Raw genomic sequence first — 24,407 nt, 5'->3', positions numbered from 1 at the left:
AGTGAGCAGAACGGATAAGATGACAGCCTCGCTAAGCAGAGGGTCGCTGGGTGAGATCTGGGCCGTCCATTCCAGATCTTGCGGTAGCCGATCGATGCGTCATCAGCTTCAGAGGTTTTTAAAACGTGATGATTTTAGAGTCGTCCTTCTCCTCGACAGTGGGCCCTGTTCTTTCCAGATATTTAATTTCGGATTTTATATTTTTTATTATAGCCTATTTTTCTTTTTAAACAGTTAAGATCTAGATATAAAAGTTCTATTTTATAAATATGTTTGCCTTTTACGTTCCGTCTGTGGATAGATATCAGGAGAATCTCGTGCCCTTCCGCCTAGATAATGACTTGACAAGCACCGCCCCTAATCTTTTGAAAAAGATAATAGTGAATAGTGATTATCCGTATTTTATTTTAATAGGTATTGTCTTTAGTCTTTTATATAGTAGAAAAATTGGGCGTTACACCGGGTTAAGTTAATTTTAATTATATAAATTAAAATAAATTTAGCGTTGAGTCATAAATAGCAAAGTGTGATCAACATACAATTGCGCTCTTATTTTACTGATATATATTTATATTAGGTATAAAAGGTGTAACTAAATACATCAAAACTGTACTGGCAGGTAAAAAAAATAGTCATACCTAGCACATCTAAGTTAATGATCAATATCTTAACCATTGGTCTATGAAACTTTTATTTACTAAGGTCTTTATATTGAAACAACGGTTTTGGACGAACGACTGCTCAAAAAGAAAAAAAATACAAAACATGCTCTCGCGCAAGTATCGAACTCGTAATCTTTTACTTACAAAGCAATCACATTGCAACCACATACGCATTACCACTGTGCTACATGTCGTGACCCATTCAAGATAGACTACCGAGCCTCGGAAGGCCCGCGCAGTATACACAACATGATCAACGTGGCCCGATTGGCCTATTTGGGCAAGGTGGTTGGCAGAAACACTATTATTTTTATAACAGTAGATATTTAGATAACCGTAGAGATTTGGATTATACAGTAGTCAAAACAATCTATCATAAAATCACAATAATAATGATTTAATTTGAGAATTTATGTAAGTGCCAAAATTTATTAATTTTTATAACGGTAGGAATTTAGATATTTTCTATAATAATAGAGATTTGGATTATAGAACAATCAAAATAATCTAACCTAAAATCACACTAATAATTTTGATTTGAGAATTTATTTAGGTGTCAATTTTTTGTGTTAAATTTATACTTTATTATCTGATATATTTAATAATTAAAAATATATAAAACAATACTATAAATTTAGGGCTAAAATCAAATCTTAATAATAATAGAGATTTGGATTATAGAACAATCAAAATAATCTACCAAATCAAATCTTAATTTTATTAATTAATCGGCTAGCTGCAGTTAATCAAGTTGACAAAAAAATTCTTTGCCGCGTCGCCTGCCCTGGCAATCCTAGGATTCGAACAAGAAACCTGTGCATTGTGGGAGGTGCGCCATATCCACTACGCCAACAAATCAATCTTACTTTACGGTTGAGCGTAAGAATATGCCTCCAGTTGTCGCGCGGACACGGAAAGATCAAGGAGATTGGCGACGGTGCTGTTGCTGACGTCATCATGATGAATGGATGACGTCAGCATTGACGGACGAAAATTCCCAACAGAATCGTTACCGCGTTTTTTATAATAGTATATATATATATATATATTAAAACATGTTTAATTATTTATCTTGTTCGGAAAAACTGCTTGGACTATCATTTATTTAGTATAATTAGATCTATTACTAAAAATATATTTAATTATAACTTAAATCTTTTACATACTTACATAACAATTTTAAATAATAAATGTGAAAAAGGGTCAACGACTCAGTCCCAAAAAATATCGTTTTTAAGCTCATCTCCTTTTCCATAAAGACTTTATTTCTTGAATATTTATTGTAAGGGATTTTGGTAATGGCGGAAACAAGTACTGTACTGAAGTTGAAAATGTATAAGACAAATCTCATAGGATTTCAAAAGGTAAAAGGCATTTTAAGCTTGTAGTGATACGTGTGATATAAATAAAAAAATTAAGTTTTTTAAAACGAAGGGGATATTATTGTGTTGGGTTGTTAGTATCATTGGCCCCATGGATAATATAAATCCAAACAAAAGTGACGTCACCCACCGCCGGAGTAGCAGGGAGGCCGCGGGGGCAATCCTACTTAAAGCCCTCCTCATCGTCTTCTTCCTCTCGCCTCCTCATCCCCCTCGCGATTAATTATCCTCTTCCCCTTCATCGCCCCCACTCCATTCACCCTTCCGCCGCCGCAGGTACCGTCTCGTCTCCTCCCTTCTCCTCCTCTTCTCGCCGCCCTCGCAGATTGGACAGCACTATTTTCCGGTAGGTTTCTATGTGGGCGGCGAGCTCCAACTGGCTTGGATTGGATTGGTCTGGGAGTTCTTCAATTCCTCATCCAAATCGGGAGCTTTCTGGCTATCTCTCTCGCCAATCCGTCGCGTTTGCATCTCTTCAGGTTCGCCGGTGCCACCGGCGCCATGAAGGGCGCGAAGCTTCTGCTCTTGCTGGTGGCCTCATCTCTGTGTCTATCTGCTTCGGTGAGTGATCGCTGCGTAGTTAGCGGTGCTTGATTACTGAGGTGAAAAATGTGGCCTTCGTGTTGTGATTTTGTTTGTTGTTGCAGATCGGTGCCCCGCAAACCTGTCCAGCTGACCTCGATAGCAAGTGCGATGATGCTGCTGCTTCAGGGGATTGGGAAGGGGAGTTCTTCCCTGGCATCCCCAAGATCAAGTATGAGGTGAGTGAGACCATCAAAGATTACACCTTTGATTAGATTGTTGGATAAAGCTTAGGAGTTTAGGTTGTTACATTGGACTAAAACTGCTGCGATTTTTTGGTTAGATTGTTGGACAAAAGATTAGAAACTTAGATTATTGTGTACTGGACAAAAACTCTGCAACTCTTTGGTTAGATTGTTGGACAAAAGCTTGGAAATTTAGATTATTGTATTGGGCCAAAACTGCTGCGACTCTTTGGTTAGATTTGTTTGACAAAAGCTTAGATTGGATTGTTATATTGGATTGAAACTGCTGTGACTTTCTGAGTTACAAAACTTTGTTGAACAATTGTGCTGCAGGGTCCAAGTAGCAAGAACCCGCTTGCTTATAAGTGGTATAATGCCGAAGAAGTGATTCTTGGAAAGAAGATGAAGGTAGGGTTTGTGAACGACGTCCTGTTGTACAGATCCCTTTAATCCCTTTTGCATCATCGAATTTAGCTGAGCATTGTGTTTATTTGCTTGCTATTAGGATTGGATGCGGTTCAGCGTGGCCTTTTGGCATACATTCCGTGGTAACGGAGCAGATCCTTTTGGTGCCCCTACAAAGGCTTGGCCCTGGGAGGATGGCACAAATTCGTTGGCCATGGCTAAGAGAAGAAGTATGGCTATTGCCTCGTTTCATGTTTAGTTTCAGTTCATTATGAATTCACACATTTGCTTGAACCAACAACTTCTGTTTGAGTTGTCACTGCAGTGAGAGCTCATTTCGAATTCATGGAGAAGCTTGGAGTTGACAAATGGTGCTTCCATGACAGGGATATTGCCCCTGATGGCAAAACGCTCACGGTATGGCCTTCATACATAATATTCCAGTTTATAGCAATTTATGATACCTAACCCTTTGTTAACAGCATAACTATTTTAATCATCTGTTTTACTAAAAATAGTTTAGATATTGTCAAACCCCCAGTCCCTTTATATCTGAATATGCCTTCAGAACAATGTGTAACATCTGTTTCATGTACTTTTCAAGATAAGCTTTACTCCTACGGTATTTCTGTTAATTATTGGATTTTCTGGGTTCTGTGTACTCTGGCGAACTGTGGAAGGTCTGGTATTTTACAATCCTCTTGTTTCACATTGCAGGAAACGAATAAAAATCTGGATGAGATAGTTGAGCTGGCAAAGAAACTACAGGTTACATTGCTGTAGCCTAAAATTGTTGGAATTTTGTTGCAGTGCATTGGTTCTGATCCTTTTGCTCAAATATGATTTGAACCTCATGCAGGAGGAGACCAATATAAAACCACTGTGGGGGACTGCGCAACTTTTCTTGCATCCACGTTACATGCACGGAGCTGCTACTAGGTAGATTGGTTTTGCTGCATTAGAAATTTTGTGTATGATTTGAAGCTAACAGAAGTCTACATTGATACTGCAGCCCAGAAGTTAAAGTGTATGCTTATGGGGCTGCTCAGGTTAAGAAAGCTTTGGAGGTGAGTTGTCTCGGAATTCTGAACATCTTAATAGGGTATTGCATAGGTCAATTCTTGATTTGACTTTTATCACTTGAAGGTCACTCACTACCTAGGTGGTGAAAACTATGTATTCTGGGGTGGAAGAGAGGGTTACCAAACTCTTCTTAATACTGACATGAAGAGAGAGCTTGACCATTTGGTATGAGTCTGCCTATATTGTTACTGTTCTGTTTCCGTGCTATTTTGTCTCAGTTTCGATTTACCATTTTATTTGGTGTTGTCCAGGCTAATTTTCTTCAAGCTGCAGTTGACTACAAGAAGAAAATCGGATTCAATGGTACTCATCACTCATGTCATTGCTATATCACATGTTACCATTTGTGACATGGATATAATATTTAATTTTGTTTTTACATTCTTTTTCAGGAACATTGTTGATAGAGCCTAAACCACAGGAGCCCACAAAACACCAGTATGTTTATTAGTTTGACTTATGTTAACAAAATGTCTACAAGGATTAAACAATACTAACCCTTGTTCGTCCTCTCCAGGTATGATTGGGATGTTGCAACTACATTCTCTTTTCTACAGAAATATGGTCTAACAGGTACAGTCTGTTGGAATCTATATAAGGTTTACAATGATTTTAAAGTTGAACTGTTATTTGGATTTTACAAATTCATGTGTCATCGCGTTTTCAATAATTTTATTAACTGGTGCCTGTCTGGAGTTAGCAGCGTATTCTGAAATCATCTAAAGAACATTTTATTTCACATGCATGATGATACAGGAGAATTCAAGATAAATGTTGAATGCAACCATGCTACTCTATCTGGACATAGGTTAGTTTCTTGCTTCCCTAACGTTGATCAAGATAGTAGCTTACAGTGGCAGTATCATAATGGTATGTTAAATCTGCAGCTGCCACCATGAGCTTGAAACTGCAAGAATTAATGGGTTGCTTGGGAATATTGACGCAAACACCGGTGATCCCCAGATTGGTATGTGCCAGCACACTGTATCTCATGAAATTATTGCTTGTTTTAGATTTGGGGCATACTTGATAAATTAACATCTCAATTCTTACATATATGGACAGGTTGGGATACCGACCAGTTCCTTACAGACATTTCAGAGGCTACTTTGGTTATGTCAAGTGTAGTTAAGAATGTGAGTTCAACTCATTTTAATAAATTGATATATTCATATAATTATCAAAACAATATTATTCATGATTGGCTATGTTTTGATATTATTGCAGGGTGGGCTTGCACCTGGTGGATTCAACTTTGATGCCAAATTGTTGGTTCCCATGACATTGGCTTTTATTTTGTAATGGTTCAGATTCAATTGAAATTCAATTGACTTGGGTTATGTTTACAGGAGGAGGGAGAGTACTGATGTTGAGGACATGTTTCTGGCTCATATATCAGGAATGGACACCCTGGCCCGTGGCCTTCGAAATGTTGTCAAGCTGATGGAGGTAACTGAAAACACTACTGCCTTCTAAAGTTTTTATTCAGGGATCTAGAAGTAATTTTCTTCTCTTTCTGCTGTTAGGATGGTTCCCTCGATGATCTTGTTCGTAAGCGCTACCAGAGTTTTGATAGTGAGATTGGTGCCATAATTGAGGTACAGTATTCAACTACTTTAGATCTCTTCTTTTTCTATACTTGGATGATTGAATTCGAACAGTTAACAATTGCCTTATGGTTTCATGTAGGCTGGGAAAGGAGATTTCGAGACACTAGAGAAGAAGGTTTTGGAGTGGGGTGAACCCTCTGTTCCATCTGGCAAGCAGGTAAGTGGAATTATAATCTACTATTGAACTTACTGTATAATACAGAGATCTCTGTTGATGTTTTGCTCATTTTTTAACTTCTGTTTTCATGTGTTTTCCTGATACAGGAACTGGCTGAGATGTTGTTCCAATCTGCTCTGTAGATGCTGGCATGTGCCGTTCATAGTTCTAGGAATAATCCAAAGCTCGCCTTCGGAAGAATGTGCAGTCATCACTGTCGCTACGATCAATAATCTAGTTTGTAGTTATTATTAGCCTTCCATGCAATGCAATGAACCTTGTACACTACAGCGTGGAATTGAAATAATGAGTCGTACCTTTCTGAATTAAGCTCCATTGTTATCTCCTATGTTTATCACGGAATCAAATTGAATCCCGTTGGAGCGTTTCTCCTGCTGCATTTCACATTGGAGAACAGATACAGTTACCGTCAATGCATGATTCAGTAACAGGTTAACAGCACATGTTAAAGGAGAGCTCCCTCGATTTTACCAATGTAGCGTGCCTTGACTGGTTGCATTGCTCTACACGATCTGCAGCTGGTTGCATTGCTCTACACGATCTGCAGCTTTTGTTCCTGGATCTCCTGTGACATGACCATGCATGATTCAAAGACGGGCTAACAGCATATCAGGAAGATCACACAAACAAACTGGAGCTTACCTTTCAATCAGAGGTCACTCGGTTCTTACCAAGGTAGAAATTCTGGTCTCGAATCCCCTGTGACCTCATACGAGCTGGAAATTCTGGTCTTGGATCCTGGACCTATAGCATCCATAATTCAGTAAAGATATAGTAGGAAGACAATAAGACAATCCATAATTCAGTGAAGATATATTAGAAAGACAACACGAACAAGCCTGAAGCCTCTGGTAATTCAGTAAAAACATATCGGAGAGAACACAAACAAACCAACCTATTTTCTTCTAGTTTCTGGTGCAGTCTGCCAAAATAAAACATGAAATGATTTTAAACTATGGCCATACTGAACATCGGATTACCTAGAGCACTGTTGAAGAACGAGTATAATTAACCGTTACCTGCTGAACAAAGCTCCATGAGGAACAACTTAGGGAGACGACGGCCCAGACTGAAGGACCAACAAAAAGCCAAAGTACTAGATATTCCCTTGGATTTGCATCATTATCAATTAAATTTACTTCATAAACACATGTTATACAATTGTACAATGTTACAACAAAATAATTACACCCCATCATATATTGTAGATATTACAAATTTACAGCATATACAGGATATGAGCAAAGAAATGCAAATTCAGAAGAGTTCTGCACAACAGAAGGGATAATATCCAGATTCCCCTGCTGATTCTGAAACAACCCTCAACTCCCTCTGAATCTTTCTCCGCTCATAGAACACTGGGCATGCAAGGGAAATGCAATTCACCCCACTCTCAACAATCCAATCTGCACCACCGCAATGACCACATATCTGGGCAATGTTAAAGAGTTAAAAACTGTCGGTTCATCTGACACTTCTTATCTCAAGGCTATCTATTCTATGAACAGGAGATAAAATATGAAAGGCTGCAGCAGTTAAAATAGAGGTTAGGTAGCTGCAGCAGTTAAAATAGAGGTTAAGTCCATTAAAAAAGGACAGAAACTTCATTGATTCCTTTTTTGAGAGAAAAATTCATTGTTTGATGCTCAATTCCTGTGAGTTTGTGACACAGAAATTTCGTGAATAGTTACACAGAAATGTCATGAATCTAGAACCAATATATGTTGCTGTGCATAGAAGTGAACACAAATGAATTATTTTCATATAATGGTTCCATTCCCCTCAGCGTGAAATTAAGTTAAATAGTTATGTAGTCAAAAGTAGGCAAGGCAGTATTTATGTTTGGGGAACTGAAAGACAAGGGTATACCACAATCATCCGTTGCACAATTATCCAAGAAAAATATGAACTTACAGCAGCAAGATGTTGGATTTCCCGCTCCAATTTTGAAGTTCTGCCAGCAACTACTGTCGCAACAACAGCTTCATTTCTCAAGCAGTTGTTGCACAAGGTGTCTGATCCTTGAATTATTTCACCACAAATTGTACAGTGGCTTGACATGTAGTAAGTATCTATCCTGCTTCCTTTGCTGTACCATTTCTTATTTAACCCTAACCGGTTGAAACTGCTATCATGACCAGAAACAGACTGACGTTTAGCAAGTGTTTCCCTTATTGGGCGAGGCATCTCACTGAACCATTTATTTAGGTCAGCACCAACGAGTCCAAACACACGTTGCAGTGCAGGGATAATCTGTTTGATTATGTAATACAATGCATTTAACCTGTATGGAGACCCAACTTCTAGCAGGCCATAAGGATCAATAACCATATCTACAAGCCGGGCCCCTGGTTCCCCATGGATTACAACATATGGCACTCTCTCTGCATAGCGAGGTTCTGCCTGAGGATCGGACAGCATTGCTTTTGTTGCCACAATAGCTGCAGGTGGCAGTGAGGAAGCCCTTCCACTGTAAGTACCCAGTCGAACTTCCTTAGCAAAAATGAAATCTTGAATAGAAACTTTCCCTGATAATATCCGTGTCCATTGACGATCCAAATATGACCTAACCTGCAGAATAAAATGGCTATCATAGCCTGACATATGTCAGGAAGGTGGGAAGGCTAGCATTTGATGATCCAAAGAAAGAAAATAATGATTGCAAAGAGGAGATCAAGAAGCACGACTTACCTTGGTTAAGTCTTGTTCTTCAAACATTATTCTAATAGATTGCTCTAAAATCTTTGCAACTGCTGGGCATGTATCTCTCCGCACTGTTTCAATCCCCTTTGCATCAAAGATTGCCTCTTTTTGTTCTGGACTCTCATAGCTATAGCCAACATATCTTTTTTTCGTAAGAAGAAAACATGGATGATAAACTTTCTCAAACTTTAATGTGACTGGATCCGGATTCATCGCAGTTATTGCAGAGGCAATCTCCTTTCCTATTCTAAATGCTTCTTCCCTAGAACGCCCTTTTAGAAGAACAAACATACTACAGAAACAGATGGGTTTGTAATATGGCTGCATAACAAGCTGAAGATAAAAGATAAAGACACAAATATACCTGTCAGTATCACCATATACAACTCTAGCCTTCCATAAAGGGTGCTGGTTGACAAATGATATGGCTGTTTCAAGTGTTCTACGTCCACACTGGACAATGCTGTCTGCAAGCTCTGCACAAGGCATACGACCACTGAATCCAGCAGCTGTGTAACCATATGTTACATTAGCTATCAGCTTCAGAGCAAGTTGGCGTGCATTGAAAATCTGAAAAAAGAAAAATATTCATTTTTAACATGATAAAGCCTAAAGGAAAGAGGTCACCCCACTATATAGAATACGCATACTAAATCACAACTTCTAATAGGACCCTGTATTATTATATGGATTTAGGTCTTCCAAAAATAGTTTAGAAGTGAATACCCTCTGCAGAACCTTCTGAGATGCAGACAACTTCTTCATTGCTTGCTTCACCATAATTCGTGTTGATAGTATCTCCTCCAGAAGACGAGGAAGCACACCTTTCCTCACCTGTAAAATGGCATTACAAATGTGCTCAAAGGTCTGTTCAGCATAAGACCTAACAAAACAAAGGTATGTTGTATATGCATAAAAATAGAGGCCAGGAGGGTATATAGAAGTGCAACATTAATTAATGCTTTCCAAAATACATCTGGTAATTCAGCTGATAGAGCAAAAGGACAATCACAATGTGTATAGGCTGGGATTTTAATCTATCCAAATGAGAACTGATACATCTATCAACAATGGTGCTAGGCATTTACAGTATAACAACAATAGAAGAAGACCTATCTCACCCGAAGAATAACATTACCTCCGGTTGCACGTACAGGACACCATTTGGAGTCAGCAGCAGCTGATTTTTCAGGTCAGCGATTTTCTGTGGATCTGCTGAATACGAGCTGACACCAAGTATACTTGACTTCGATGGGAAAACTTTACCCAAGCATGTGGAATAACATAAGTTATATGCTATTATCATGGAGGGATAAAGGGATTGGAAGTCCAATACAACAACTGGGTCAGAGTAGAAAGCTGACTCTGGTTCCATTACAAGTGGCAAGCATTCCATGGCTGGCTGAGAAGCAACCTGCAAAGTTGCACGGAAGAACACTTAAGATATCGGAATCTATATTTTAGGCCTTCATATTTAATTATTTTTTTTGCAAAGAATCTTGTTTTGAAAACATTTTAGCAAAGAATAAATCCCATTTTTTTTTAACTTCATGTGAGTAACCAAACAGAAGATAAACAGAGTCCAACATGGAAAATTAAGTTATCACGATGCTTAAAAGAGCAGTCCCATCAAAATCCAAAACTACCCTAATTTATCTTCATCTTTTTCCCTTGTCATTCACAAAATTTAACTTGTTTGGATCCCTGCAGAGTGCTGACCGAATGACAATCTTTGGCACACATAAACCATGTAAAAATGTAAACATGAAATTGTCAGTACTCAATAGAATCCCTAAAGGCCTAAATGAGTAAGAATTGTCATCTCTACCATGTGTTCCAGAATTTGTTGTAAATGCACACGAGAAACGATACATCTGAAGCAATAGAGAGATCTTAACATGGCAGGGAGAGAATGGCTACACCTGTTGATTTCCTGGGGAAATTGCAAGGTAGTTTTGTGTATGAGCCAATCTCAAGAGCATAGATTCAACACGAAACTGGGAACCTCGAGAAAGAACAGAGAAGAAATCAATACCAAATACACGGGCAAGTTCAGATGTCCGGTTTACCTGCACAGTCAGGTAATATTTAGAATAAACGCCTTTGCTGTAATGATAATCATACCTAGAAGCTTGTTAAGTAGAATCGTAAAATTGACAAAATATTTCAACTAAAAATATAAAGGAAATCTTAAATATCTCTATCTTAATGATGTGCCAGCATGATATCAGTGTGGGGATTCCATTTACCAGGTCAAGTTGATTCAATATTTCAAGGTTGAGATAAGATCTGTTGTTAACATATTCTATGCATCGGTATCTTCCTCGTCCAGGACCTGTTGCAAACCATCTATTCAATATCTTGGCTGGTATTAATGGTATCTTCCTCCTCAAAACTTCATCAGCTACAGCCTCAAGGGAGTAATTATTAAGCTTAACTTCTGCACGCATGAGACGCCATAAGTTCAATATGATTCTTCCATCAACATGTACACCACTAGAATGTGTATAACTCCAATTGTTATCACTAGTATCATCAATAACATCAGGAGCAGAAGATGCTCCAGGAAGCTCCTGACTAGATTCGTCCACTGGGTTCATAGGTGGATGTTTCATCTGATGCGGTGACGTCCTTGAAATTCTTTTCAGTAAGCCTATACCCAGATGAGCAGCTCTTTCAGCAAGGAATCCTAAAGATCCTAACTGAATCTCCCATCCAACTAAAATATCTGGATCAATTGAACATATTGCATTAATAAGATGGTTCAAAAGTTCCCTCTCTCCATGAAATACATTTACATTGCAATGGGCGACTCCGTCCAGGTTTCTGCAGTTACAAGGAAAACAGCAATAAAGACATCTCAATTGAACAGGCTAAAGGTGTATGCACGATCCAAAAAATTATAAACAAAGGAACCCAAAGTACTATAGTGTTCTTCAAGTCCAGAAGCATAGGAAATGGACAGCGCATACCATATGATGTTTTTTTAGGGTATTATATCACTTAGACTCATAAATAAGATAGTGATCCAAATCAATGTACTCTCATCAAATATAACATCAGTTGCCACTGCCAATGTCCATGCAATTATGCAAACCTCTCTCAGTGGACTAGGATTATGACCGACATACTAAAGTATTGAGTTTCACATTTAACACAACTCTTCTGATTAGATCAGTTCAATTGCTTGAGATTATGCAGACTTATTAAGAGAGTTCTGTTGATTGACAAATACTAAAAAGCCCATCGGTTCGCTTATGTGGATGAGGAATTTCAGCCTAAATCATAAGCCTGCTTATGGTAAAAGAAACAGCACAAGCAAGTCAATGGCGCATAAGATTTAGACTGGAATTTCAATTAAAAAAGAGAAAAAAAGGGAACTGGTCTGTGCCAAAACAAGATGGAGTAGAAAAGTAAGCAACAAGCAATTCCAAGATCAAGTGATTTCACACAACCTCCTCCTGTGTGAATTGTCATTGTTTCCACGTATAAGCACATGAGCTTCAATAGAATTGTCAACATCATCCTCAACGGCCAGTGATACAGCATTTATGGCATCAAATTGTGGATCAGGACGCAGCTCTCCTCTGCTTTCTGTTAATACCTGTAGTAATGGAAGAAATGTCATGTGGTAATTCAACTTCGCATTTTAGCACTACATAGAGCCAAGTCAAACTGACATGACTAATAGCCCAAAAAAATCGCTGGTTGCAGACATAGATTTTTCTAAAAACAGTAAATTAGCACCTGCATTGTATGATGAACAATAAAAAAGAAACATATGTATGTCAGGAACAAAAGAAAAAAGAATGTGGTAGAACCTCTATGCTCATTATAGTCAATTGTTGTCCACCACCGGTGCTAGCAGGATCTCGGAATCCAATTTGACTGAGGGGTGTGAGTTTATCCCTCTCGTCTCCACCTGAGATCTGGGAATAGTCATGCCCGTCACCCAGATTTTTAATTTCTTGGTTGGAAGGATCTGGTTCCATCATAACTATATCATCAGTAAACATTGTAGTGGTATGATCCAAAGCCAATTTGGGTGCAGGAGAATCTTCCATCAAAGCAGGACCTCCCATATATGGTGAAAGAGCAGAATTGTTTGGTCCTTCCTGATCAACAAATACTTTCTCGCCATAATTCGAATGACCTAAAATAACAGAGTGTGAGGAAGTCCATACATAAAATGGAAATTGATGTAGGAAATTTACCTGCACCAGATGCACTAACAGAAGAAGATTTTTGGGTTAACCACTGGCCCACGGCTACCGCGGATGGTGGCAAAAATGCATGTGTCAGCAAATATACGGCTGATCCATCATTTTGGAAATGAATTGGAACACCCAATGTATCCCATGAAAACCCGCTATTTTCCATGTGTTGAAATGCTTCTTTTTTCTTATTCTCTTCAGCATTCTGATTGAAATACGGAGGAATATCAACCAATCCCAGTTTAGAAGCTGCAAAAATAACAGAAGAGCAAGTGTGGATTAAGAGAAAATACAATACGCTTTAAGTGATATGAAGTGAATGATGATACCAAAAACACAAGAAAGGTTTTTGTACTTATAGTAAGGCAACATAATGCTAACTAATACAGATTGTAGCACAACAAGTTTATTACGTAGGAGGGCCCCTAAAAACCATGACATGCTAATATCCTAGACTTCCTGAGTAACTAGGCACAGATAACAAGTGTCATGAGTCATAACTATCAAGATGCCGAAGATTTGATAACATATTTCACAGAACTACAAATTTCTGGCAATTTGAGTATATGACAACCCATAAATCCCACTTTGCTGCAGGGCTGTCAAAGGGCAGTAGCAAAAGATCAGAGGTGAGGAACTAAACTCAAGAAAAAGGAATGGCACTTTGAAAAGTGTTAAACCAGCTTCTTACTAAACGCTGATGAGTAATGGTGTAAATATCAACAGCTAAAATATAGTAATTTGTTAATGATACAAGGCTACATGAATAATGGCTTTTGCACACATGCTAATATTTCATGCTGGTATAGTGGTATACGGTTGATAGTCCAAACTGTTCCAGAGGGGAAACAATAATAGGATATGTAAATGGCAACAGACCTAAAAGCCTAACACTAAAAAACTGAAAAACATTGTTACATAATCATTACCGTATGCACTAACACAATTGTTTATATTAGATGGGTAACAACTAACAACAACATCAAAGCTTATACAAAATTTACATGAATTTACATGAGGAACAAGCAACAACGCATCAGAATGACTATGCATCAAATGAATTGCATTCACCACGATAAAGATCACTTGTAGAACCTACATTGAGGCAGCTCACTGCCTGCTGAAGAGCCCTCCAAACAACATAATACTTCATTCTTCATTGGAGGCTTCTGTGCAAAGGTCATATGCAAATATTGACCACCAGAACAATTCATTTCAGAATTAAGATCACTCGACAGATCATGCAATTCTAGTCTCTCTGAATTCACAATTTCATTCTCTTTATGAATGATGTGTGTTGCATCTCCGGAATTACCAACTTCCAATTGATCAGACCGAAAAGATCTCCTCCTCCTCATCAAGTCTCTCACAGAATGACACGGTGGGTCATGTTCACCTGTTGGAGTAGAAGATTCTGTGTCAACCTTATCTGTGGTATCACGAGAGTTCTTTCCATCTCTACTCATGAAAGAAGCACTTAGCCCCTTCTTAGTTGGCACTGCACAACTTGAAGAGGTTTTAACATGACCATCAACATCTATGCCTGACATCTTTTTACTGGAAAGTGGCAAAGAGCCCCAGAGAAGTTCATTTCCTCCACGCTTACTAGCTTTTGAACTACTTTGAGGAGATGAGTAACTAGGCAATTCTGCCCTTTTCCTGCTGATTTTACACTTACCATCTTCCTGCGGAACTTCTTGGTTTTCATCAGATGACCCATCAAGCTGAGGAATACTGTTGCTCACCGAACTACTCTCATCGATCTTCACAGAATTGCGGGAAGACATCTGATCATTTGGCTGTTCTTCTCCATTCACAGGTTCAATTGAATCAAGAATATCCTGGCACTCCTGCTGAGAAGCACCATCAAAATCCAGCTGCGCAGACTCTAAGGCAACTGCAATGGACTTCTTGGAAAACAAAGGGCTGAGAATGGCTTCATTGACTAACTCATCATCAGTTGTTGGTTCCTCTGCAGCTTGTGAGGAGGCCAGCCAGCCTAGAAGGCCAAGGGCTTCAGCATCCACACGCTACAAATGAAAATGTTACAATGAGATTAGAGAATCTTGTAGAGAGATTGAAATTAAGCAATACCAGTAGGACGGGGGGACAATTGATATCTAAAACCAATAATATGGAAAGTACAATAGAGCCCTCAAATAGAGGGATAAATACAGTTATAGATGCTATGCAATATCTACAAAAGAGATATACTCTAATACTCTAATAGATCTGAATTAATCAAGAACTGGTAATATTTGCACCCAAATTTAAAAAAAAAAACATACTCCCTCTGTTTTCTTTATTTGACACCATTAATTTATGGATCTATATTTGACCGTTTGACTTATTCAAATTTTTTGTGCAAATATGCAAAATTATAATTATTCTTAAAGTTTCTTTAGTAATAGATCAAAAATTTTGAATAAGACAAATGGTCAAATGTAGAAACAAAAGTCAACGGCATCAAATAAAAAAGCAGGAGTAATATGAAAATGTGGCAACATAAAATATATCTAATAACATAATGGAAAATCTCAAATGGAAGGTCAATCAAGAACCAGCATTTACAATGACTGAGGATCAGAAAATGTATATGAATCGTCACACCCTGAGGCATCTACATGTGCCCTTTCAGACCTAGACACCTAGGATGTGTTTGGTTCATAGCATCTAAGTCATCCTGGCTCAGTATATGGACAGGCCTGGCCATGGGCATGCAAAAAGGCAATCGGAGCCTGGCTCCAAGGAAATGAGCTAGAGATTTGTTTCTGTTCAGCCTGGCTAGCTTGAATCAAGAAAACACAACCTATGTGCAGTGTTTCTACCAGATATTTCACAAGCGAAGCACATATGCATACAACCAAACAGCTTTATTGAGGAGACAGGCTGAGCAATCCCAGCTTACAAAACAAACCAATATGCATGCTAGAAACAAGTTCAGCCGAGCCAGGCTCGGTGGGACGGGCTAGGCTATCCAGCCTATAGGTAACCAAACACACCCCTAGTGATCTCTTCATGCCACCTTCTTATGGGTTTTGTTTGACATAATTAGGGTATTTATCAAGTATTTGCAAGTGTTCAAGATCTAGCAATGTTGTCTGATCGGCTGATCGGACCTGATCGCCATGGCACCAATCATGTCGATTAATCGTCGATCAGCCCGATTAATCGAGGCTGATCGGTACAGTAGCACAGTACATTTACCGGAACATAATAACCCTATATACTATTTAGTGTGCAGCATAAAATGCAATAACAAAGGTATTATTCGATGGTTAGATGGTACTTACCTTTGAGCTTTGTTGTTTGAGGTGCCAGCCCAACTAAAATTCTAAGGGACAAAAGACTGACCAGGTTGGCCCAAAACTCTAGTCACATTCTGATCGGCCTGATCGTTAGGGGCTTCTGATCGCCCGATTGATCGGATCTGATCGTCGACTAATCGGACGATCAGAAACCTGATCAGCCTGATCGTTTAGAATGACTTGATCGAGGTCAGGGGACCGATCAGCCTGATTAATCGCGATTAATTGGACAATCAGATAACACTGAGATCCAGAAACCAAATTTAACATTTTTTGTTGAATTGATTTAACCAATTTTAATCAGGGTTAAAGGAAAATTGATTTAACCTTTTTTTTTGTTGATACATCTCAAATTGAAATACAAATAGACTCAAAAGAATATGTTTTAAATTTGATCCAAGCACTAACCAGATAATTAAGACATATGGTATATATTTTACCTTTTCATGTTCTTCAAATACAAATTGAGATGATGTTCTTGGAGCAGCAGATGATGACACTGGGCACTGACTGTTTCTCTCAAAAGATACTTGTTTCGATGACTCTAAACATGCAACATTTGTGATATGCTTCTCCTCTTGAGTGCCCGCAGAATTATCACTATCGATAATAGAGTAGTAGTCATTCTGTGAAAATGTGATAGTCCCAATAATGTCATTCAATGATTTTAAGCATTCTTCTTGCTTTTCAGATTCTTCCATGGTAGGAACTTTGTGATAGGACATTTCCTCCTTTGGACACAACATAGAAAGGGCGCTCTCATATTTAATACCATGAAGAAAACTTCTAAGAACAGCATCCTGCAAAGGCCTGCTGCCCATATCAACAGGTTTTGGTTCTTCCAGCAATCTTAAGTGCTCAAGTTCCTGAACAAAAAGGATATTAGAAAGGTTAGACAAATAGTACATTTTCTAGCATACGGTGTATTTGTGAAGCAGGAAAGATACCTCCCAAATTGATAAAAGTGACCGAACCATTTTGCTATCAGCAGTAGCTTGTGAAAGGGAAGTGTACATCTTACACTTTTCATTTAGGATGCCTAGACATGCAAATGAAATTGTTAGTGCAACACATAGATACACCAAAAATAGCTGTTAGAATATGCCATTGCACCTTCTATTCTCGCGTCAGCTTCAAGCATCAAAGAACTATGTCGATTAGCTATGTTCCAATTTGTTCCTTCCATGCAACGGTAAGTGGCTGAATTGCCCAGTACTAAAGAATGTGGTACTGTTGAAGATATCCAGACTGTTGGCTTTCTAGTTGCTACGTTATCCTGATGTACCTATCATTTTATAGGAAAAGAGGCAGGATGTTTTAAGTAAAGCAGCGGGTGAAAGTATCACCCAACAAAGAATAATGGAAATAAACTTACCCTATGCCCTGATTCAGTGGAACAGTCCACTTTGCAGTGAAGAGATGACTTAGGACGAAAATCATCTGGCAATGGAGTGCGGAACTTGAAGTCTGTGACATGTACATAGCCCATTCCATACAAGTTGTAGTCAATCTAAAATATAAATTCAGCATAAATGATCATCTCCAGTTGCTCAAATATCAAACAACTATATATCATAAAACCAATACTGAGGTATTTATTATGTAAAGAATCTATAATTGTGCAAAAGAGAAAAATACAAAATACTGTTTTTGCAGTTCACAACAACTATGGAAAAACGAACAAGAAAGCATTGTTCTTACCAAAAAGTGAAGAAGATATGGAATGTGGGACTCATAAGGTTGGAATACTCTATTAAGAACAGCACCATCCTGAAACCAAGCAGCCCAAAATCAGAACCACAGGAAATAGTTTAGAATGCTCCCATTTGAGAAGAATAAAGTGTATTCACAATGAAGATCACCAGATAAACTGCATAATTTAACATATGATAGTTTCTACAAAGCACAAATTCTATTCCAGATGGTACAATTCTTTAGTGGCAAAGTTAGGTTGCTGGGAGAATTAATTCATAGCTTCACATCATGAAAAGAAAGCAACATCCATATGCAACGCTGAGAAATAGTGCACATTGTCAAGTGAAAAAGCACACAACAGAAGGCATTTGATATGAAATCTTTAACCTCAAGAATACTAGTTTTCCTATGGCATACAAAGTGTAGTAATTGTCAATGAAAAGCTAAAAGGAAGCATATCTGATAAACAAGAGAATAATAGCATTGAGATATCTACCACAGTTATTTCCTTCAACAAATACTCCTGATCTTTTTCTTGTCAGAACTATCCACAAAATTTTGTAAAGTTCGACCATTAATATGTCGACAACTACATAGACTGGCTATACATATAATATAAAAATTGATTATCTCTGAACACAATCCTGTAATATTATAATTTTATTGATATGCATAATGTATAAGTATAAAAGAAGGCCCAATTTGCAACTTAGAGACAATGAAAAGTAAACAATAAAAATTAAAAAGGAAAAGATGGAGTAATAAAACAAAGTACCATTGCCCAAAAAAAATGTAAAATTAAGTAAACAAAAATCTAGAAGTATCACAGCTATATTCCTCCTGTCAGACATGTTTAGCTACTGAAACATACTAAGGTTATAAATTAAGCAGAACAGGTCAACATACCAACAGATGGGCTGCAGCTCGAGAAATTTCACGAGGATAATATCTTCAGGTTATATCAAGGCAATCAGTTGTATGGGAAAGCCTTATAGAAGGAAACAAAATACTGGCATGCATTTATTAAAAAAGGTAGCTCAAATCTGTGTATAGCAAGCATCCCATGAAGTACAAGGGGGTGATTGTTTGGCTTTTTTTTAGGGAAAAAAATCAAACGGCATATTTGCAAATGAAAAATAATTTGTGAATAAAATTTTTATATATGTGTTCTTAGCGATTTAAAAAACAAGGCTAAAAAATAAAGTGCGATGAAAAACCCCAAGATCTACTCCAGATTTAAGGTTGAAAATTTAAATTTTGGCTTATAAGCATAAGCAAAAGCGAAAAGATGGGGCTGCAAAACATCAACTGATTTCTATGCACCTAACATAGTCCTTTAACAGTTTGTACATCAAATGTGCACTAGTGCTGTAGATGATCTCTATAAAATGTCGGTTCAAACAAGCACATGATATTCAATAGTTGGATTCAAGTCTAACAAAATACTAAGGATAACTTAGAACACTAAAAAAATGCCCACTAAATTATTAAATTCTTTTCAAGCATATGCATAAGCATATCCACAAATAAAGAAGTTGACTTTTCTCATGATAACTCCAACACACAACAAATGAAGGAAATTTTGCATTTCTACAGTCAACATAGAGCCCCATATTGGAATAATATTATCACAGTAGCAGTTTACCACATGATCTTAATAATCCTAAATGCAAAATTTTGGTTGGAAGTAACAATCACAGGACATCAGGACTTAGATATTCACATCAAGAACTAGCAAATGACCAGTATTCGTACTGATAATCGATTAGACCACTGAAACAGAAACATATAATGCATGTAACAGTTTCTATGTTTACAAGAAACTTGCCGATAACTATAGAAAAGGAGTTAGTGCTGAGAATCAAGAATAGTTCTAAGCAAAATAAATAAATAAATAAATCAAAATCAAAGGAAAAACCAATAAAATGCATTGGACATTCATTGATGGACAGAAGTTGCACCACAAAGAAAACAGAAGATGTACTAATTACAGTGTTCCACAACTAAACTCGGTACAATCTTTTCAAGATTTCTAAAGATTATGTTTGTTTTTGTTTTTTTAATAATTATATGGACTATTTTCGTACCCTTATTCCTATTTCTGGACAGAACAGATGATCTAGAATTGGTTCGAACATCCATAGCAGCAATTTTTTTTTGAAAAAGGATAAAAGTATGGATACAAGTAGATCTTCACAAAAAGCTCCTCAGATGTATGATAGCCATACAACTTTTTTGCTCGAACAAGGGTACATCCATGCACATGCTTCTTTTTTGATGAGCCACGAAACTGTTACAGAAAAACGATGATATCAAAAAGGACAAGAGGATATTCATAACATAAAAAAGAATTGAACTTGAAAATACCTGCAAAGCTTTCTCAAGGTCACTCAGTAGACCAGATATATATGAATTACCTAAAGAAAAGGCAGAAATGAGACATATCAATTTCTCCCTGTCATCAAGCAATGTTCTTGACATTACAAGCAAAAGTTAATCAGAGAGCAACAGTACTACCATTTACAGTGAATACACATCTAGGCTATTTGGTTTAAAAAAATATGGCCACATGATTTCCAGACACAGCTGCCATTTTGGCCAGTACAAAATCTAAGAAATGCATACCAAAACACATACACATACAAAGGGTTCATCCTACTGTCTAAGTTATCAAAATGTGTTTGCGAATGCATACAAGGACAATATTTGGACATATGAAAAGTGAGCTTTCAAATCACAAATCAAATTCATAAAAAAATGCAATGGCATTATGCAACTGCCATATGTAAGAGGAATTAGTGTCTTAAAGGTTTGTGAGCTAGAAGTAAGGCTGCGTTCGGCTGTCTCACTTAGCTATCCAAATTCCCTCGTTTTCCGCGTGCACGCTTCCCGAACTGCTAAACGGTGTGTTTTTTGCGAAAAATTTTTATAGGAAAGTTGCTTTGAAATATCATATTAATCTATTTTTTATTTTTTATAATTAATAATTAATTAATCATGTACTAATCTATTACTAAGTTTTCCGCACCGAATAACTTTCCCCAAAACCATTAAAACAAACGCGGCCTAAGACTCAGTTAGAAGATGAATATACAAATTGCAAAAGCAACAATAGAAGCATATACATGATGCACCAGTGTTGAATAATCAAAGAATGAATCACCTTTTTCGATGTCATGAAGAAAGTCCTCTGTGCAAGGTACATACAAAAACGGAAGGACCTAGATACAAAAAACAACAAACGTTTACAAGTTAGTTGGTACAAGTAAGGATGAATAAAATAGTATGAGCAACTTTCCATGGCGAAAAGAAATATGAAAAAAATGAAGTATATATGTATTCATTCAAGAACATAGATCCAACATATAATAAATCTAATCACCATATGTATTGATTGCACACGGTAGTAAATATGGATGTAATACAAGCAAACACCAAGTATATACTTAGAAACTAAAGTTAAGCCTATCCAGGATAAGAGGACTTCAAATTTGGTAAACTTTAGAAGTGAAGTTGGAGCTCCAAATTCCGAATTTGGTGCGCGTACAATGAGCATAGGACATTCCCTCCAAATTTAAAATTTGAATCCAGACAGCAAAAGACAGGAGCATCATATACTGCAGAATAATACATGAGAATGATTGGTTTTTGCGCATGGCTACCTAATACCAAACACAAATGTGTTACAGCCTCACAACATCATTCACATTTCACACCCACGCTCAATTGCTCAAACACACCGACACACACAAGCACGCGGGCATCCAGGCTCAGCGCGTCAGTAGAAGGCTTGAAGCTAAAACCAAACATGATGACCAACAGTAACTCATGCCAAGCATGAACAGACAAAAAACTCATCAGAGAAAAGGCTGGTCATACGCACCCGATGGATGTGGAGGCAAGTCTTCTGCCCCGCGGGAGTGGAGCCATAGATCCTGATCACCGGCACCTCCTCCACCTCCGCGCCTACATCCACCACACATCAAACTCATCAACCGCTCCACTCGAACCACTTTCCGCGGCCACAGAGGCAGAACAAGGAGCGAAACGGAGCTCGAGAGAGGCAGGGCAGGGGAGGGGAGGGGAGGGGGAGGGAAATGCCACCGTGGAACTGGCTGTAGGAGAAGTCGAATCCGGGGAGGGGCGGCGCCATGTAGTAGTCGAGGGAGACGATTCGCACGCTGAGCACCGGGGAAGCGGTCCCCACCGGCGGCGAGGGCTCCGGCGAGGAGGAGGCGGCGGCCATGGTCGCCGCGGTTTGTGCGAGTTGGAAGCTACACGCGCATGGGCTAGTTGGGCCGCGGCTCCTTGCAGTGCAAGCTTCTGCTTGGTTTGACTCGGTCAACAGAGTGAGGTGGCGTTCGATATGTGGGCCGCCGCTCCTTCCAGAGCAAGCTGCTGCTTAGTTTTGACTCGGTCAGCACAACGGCCCATTAGCGAGAAACCGATTCAAGGTGTAATCTAAGTGTGGGCCCATCATCTCTCGGGAGATCATGGGCTCACAAGGGTACCATCTCCTCATGATATTTTGTCACCGTTTAATCATTTATTTTATTGGAGTAAAAATTTTGTGCAAATATATAATAATGTAAGATATGTTTAAAATATATCTAGTAATAAATATAATTACAACAAAGAAAATAGTAATTACCTAACTTTTTTAAGACAAATGGTCAGACATATATAAAAAATCAACTTATATTATTTATTAAAATACAAAGGGATTAGTTAGATACTTCCCAATTCCATATTATAACATGTTTTTATCTTGCTACAGAGAAATATGAATTATATCCATGCTAATGTTGTTTGGAGTTTGTTTTTTAAGATAAAAATTTAGAATACCGTTTTAAAATAACATGTAGATAAAACAGAAATAATATATTATTAACCTAATTCCTAGAAATAACAGTAAGCAAGATAAACGCGGTCATAAGTGACAATGCCCTGACTTAAACCATGCCCAAAATAATCCCTGCGATGAAACAACAATGGGTGATAACAATGGGTGATTGTTTGGTTTTTTATTAGAAAAAGTCAAACGATGTATTCAGCAATGAAAACTAATTTGTAAATACGTGCTCTTAGCGATCTAAAATTTAAGCCTAAAAATAAACTATAATAAAAAATACGAAAATCAACTCTAAATTTAATGTTAAAATTTTAAATTTTAGTCTATAAGTTTAAGCAGAAGCGAAAAGACGAGTTACTAGTCCGCCGCGAACGACATCGATCGACCATGCATACAAAGTACTCCCTCTATATTTTTTTTTGACGCTGTTGACTTTTTTTATTTACGTTCGATCTTTCATCTTATTAAAAAATTATATAATTATTGATTATTTTATTATAATTTGGTTTATTACTAAACTAATTTTAAGTATAACTTATAATTTTATATATTTGGATAAAATATTTGAACGAGACGAATGGTTAAAGGTAAATCAGTGTCACAGAGAACCGGAGGGATTGTTCCGTAGTACGCAAAAACGACGGTCGCTGGATGTGCCTCGATCGTGCATGATCCGACGACTCGACGGGTGAGTGATGCGAGTTACAATAGATCCTGTCACGTCTCATCCTCTTCCTCTTGATTAACAAAGTCATCCCATGCGACTACTCTAATTGACACATTGATTAATCACAACACAGAGAGCTACCAGCGCCGCATGCCGAATTGCCAATACTATACATATTCGTGATTCGTGATTGAAGAAGAACACACAAGTTAAAATGCAATATTGATTTATATAATCTTATCTGAATTAAAAACACAGACAAAGAGTGGTGAAAACATTTAATAATATTGTAGGAAACCATGGTGAAATCAGCCTGGGGCAGCTAGGACTTGCACATCAGACCTAAGTCCATAGTCTCTTTAAATTTATATAAAGGGGTTAATTTGATCCATGTCATCGTAGCTATGCGCATTCAGATAAATGTCATCATAATTCATCTATTTATAACCGTATCATTTAAATTTTACAAAATTAGAACCATGTCATCGTGTCGTCACTTTTTTCATCTTCTTCCTCATTCGCTCCTGAGACTCACCCATCAGATTCATCTTTTTTTTTTACACCCTGGCTAGAGCGAGCAACAGCTTAGTGAAGGGGTCCAACCTCCTTATCAATATGTCGTCATGCTTATCTACTTTCACATCAGCTCAATGTTAGTTACATTCCCCACGATCACCTCAATGTTAGTGACATACCTCACGATCATGCTCGATCTCACGATAATACGGTTGGACGCATCACCGATGTCCAGCAACCACTCCAAAGATGATGCGGGTCGAAGGTGGAGTGAGAAGTATACGGTTATTTTTGTCTAAAACGATATTATGAGTATAACTTTAGAGATGGATTTTACTTTTATTGAATCTATTTCATTGTAGTAG

At 37.8% G+C, this 24,407-nt stretch overlaps 2 protein-coding genes across 3 annotated transcripts; one reads left to right on the top strand and one right to left on the bottom strand.

The window, feature by feature from the left end:
• The first annotated feature begins 2,211 nt into the window (after positions 1–2,211).
• LOC102702580 (xylose isomerase) lies at positions 2,212–6,392 on the top strand. Its single transcript, XM_006658026.3, has 21 exons — positions 2,212–2,320; positions 2,524–2,605; positions 2,692–2,805; positions 3,145–3,219; positions 3,317–3,446; positions 3,542–3,633; positions 3,934–3,984; positions 4,076–4,155; positions 4,229–4,283; positions 4,363–4,464; positions 4,551–4,602; positions 4,692–4,737; positions 4,817–4,872; positions 5,056–5,107; positions 5,187–5,266; positions 5,365–5,435; positions 5,527–5,567; positions 5,649–5,748; positions 5,826–5,897; positions 5,989–6,066; positions 6,174–6,392. Exons 2-21 carry the CDS (start codon positions 2,546–2,548, stop codon positions 6,207–6,209), a joined length of 1,443 nt encoding a protein of 480 aa, XP_006658089.1. The 5' UTR covers positions 2,212–2,320; positions 2,524–2,545; the 3' UTR covers positions 6,210–6,392.
• Positions 6,393–7,195: 803 nt separating this feature from the next.
• LOC102702114 (DNA polymerase zeta catalytic subunit) lies at positions 7,196–22,274 on the bottom strand. 2 transcript variants are annotated; one of them, XM_006658024.3, is made up of 23 exons: positions 22,112–22,274; positions 21,891–21,973; positions 21,171–21,228; positions 20,375–20,424; positions 20,191–20,297; positions 18,914–18,956; positions 18,014–18,082; positions 17,688–17,822; positions 17,426–17,597; positions 17,260–17,351; positions 16,753–17,178; positions 14,104–15,034; positions 13,005–13,253; positions 12,612–12,943; positions 12,246–12,394; positions 11,040–11,616; positions 10,713–10,859; positions 9,929–10,204; positions 9,517–9,624; positions 9,155–9,360; positions 8,779–9,082; positions 8,002–8,658; positions 7,196–7,518 (listed from the first exon to the last, which is right to left on the bottom strand). In XM_006658024.3, the coding sequence occupies exons 1-23, from the start codon at positions 22,251–22,253 to the stop codon at positions 7,345–7,347; spliced, it is 5,487 nt and encodes a 1,828-aa protein (XP_006658087.2). In that variant the 5' UTR covers positions 22,254–22,274; the 3' UTR covers positions 7,196–7,344. The 2 variants fall into 2 exon arrangements, with proteins under 2 accessions (XP_006658087.2, XP_040381696.1); XM_040525762.1 differs by lacking the exon at positions 7,196–7,518 and having other exon boundaries at positions 8,585–8,674.
• Between the last annotated feature and the right edge of the window lie 2,133 nt (positions 22,275–24,407).

This window comes from Oryza brachyantha, chromosome 7 (assembly GCF_000231095.2).
Source record: "Oryza brachyantha chromosome 7, ObraRS2, whole genome shotgun sequence".
Taxonomy (NCBI): Eukaryota; Viridiplantae; Streptophyta; class Magnoliopsida; order Poales; family Poaceae; genus Oryza; species Oryza brachyantha.
The sequence above is the reverse complement of the archived record's forward strand: the minus strand, read 5'-3'. Positions and strand labels throughout refer to the sequence as shown.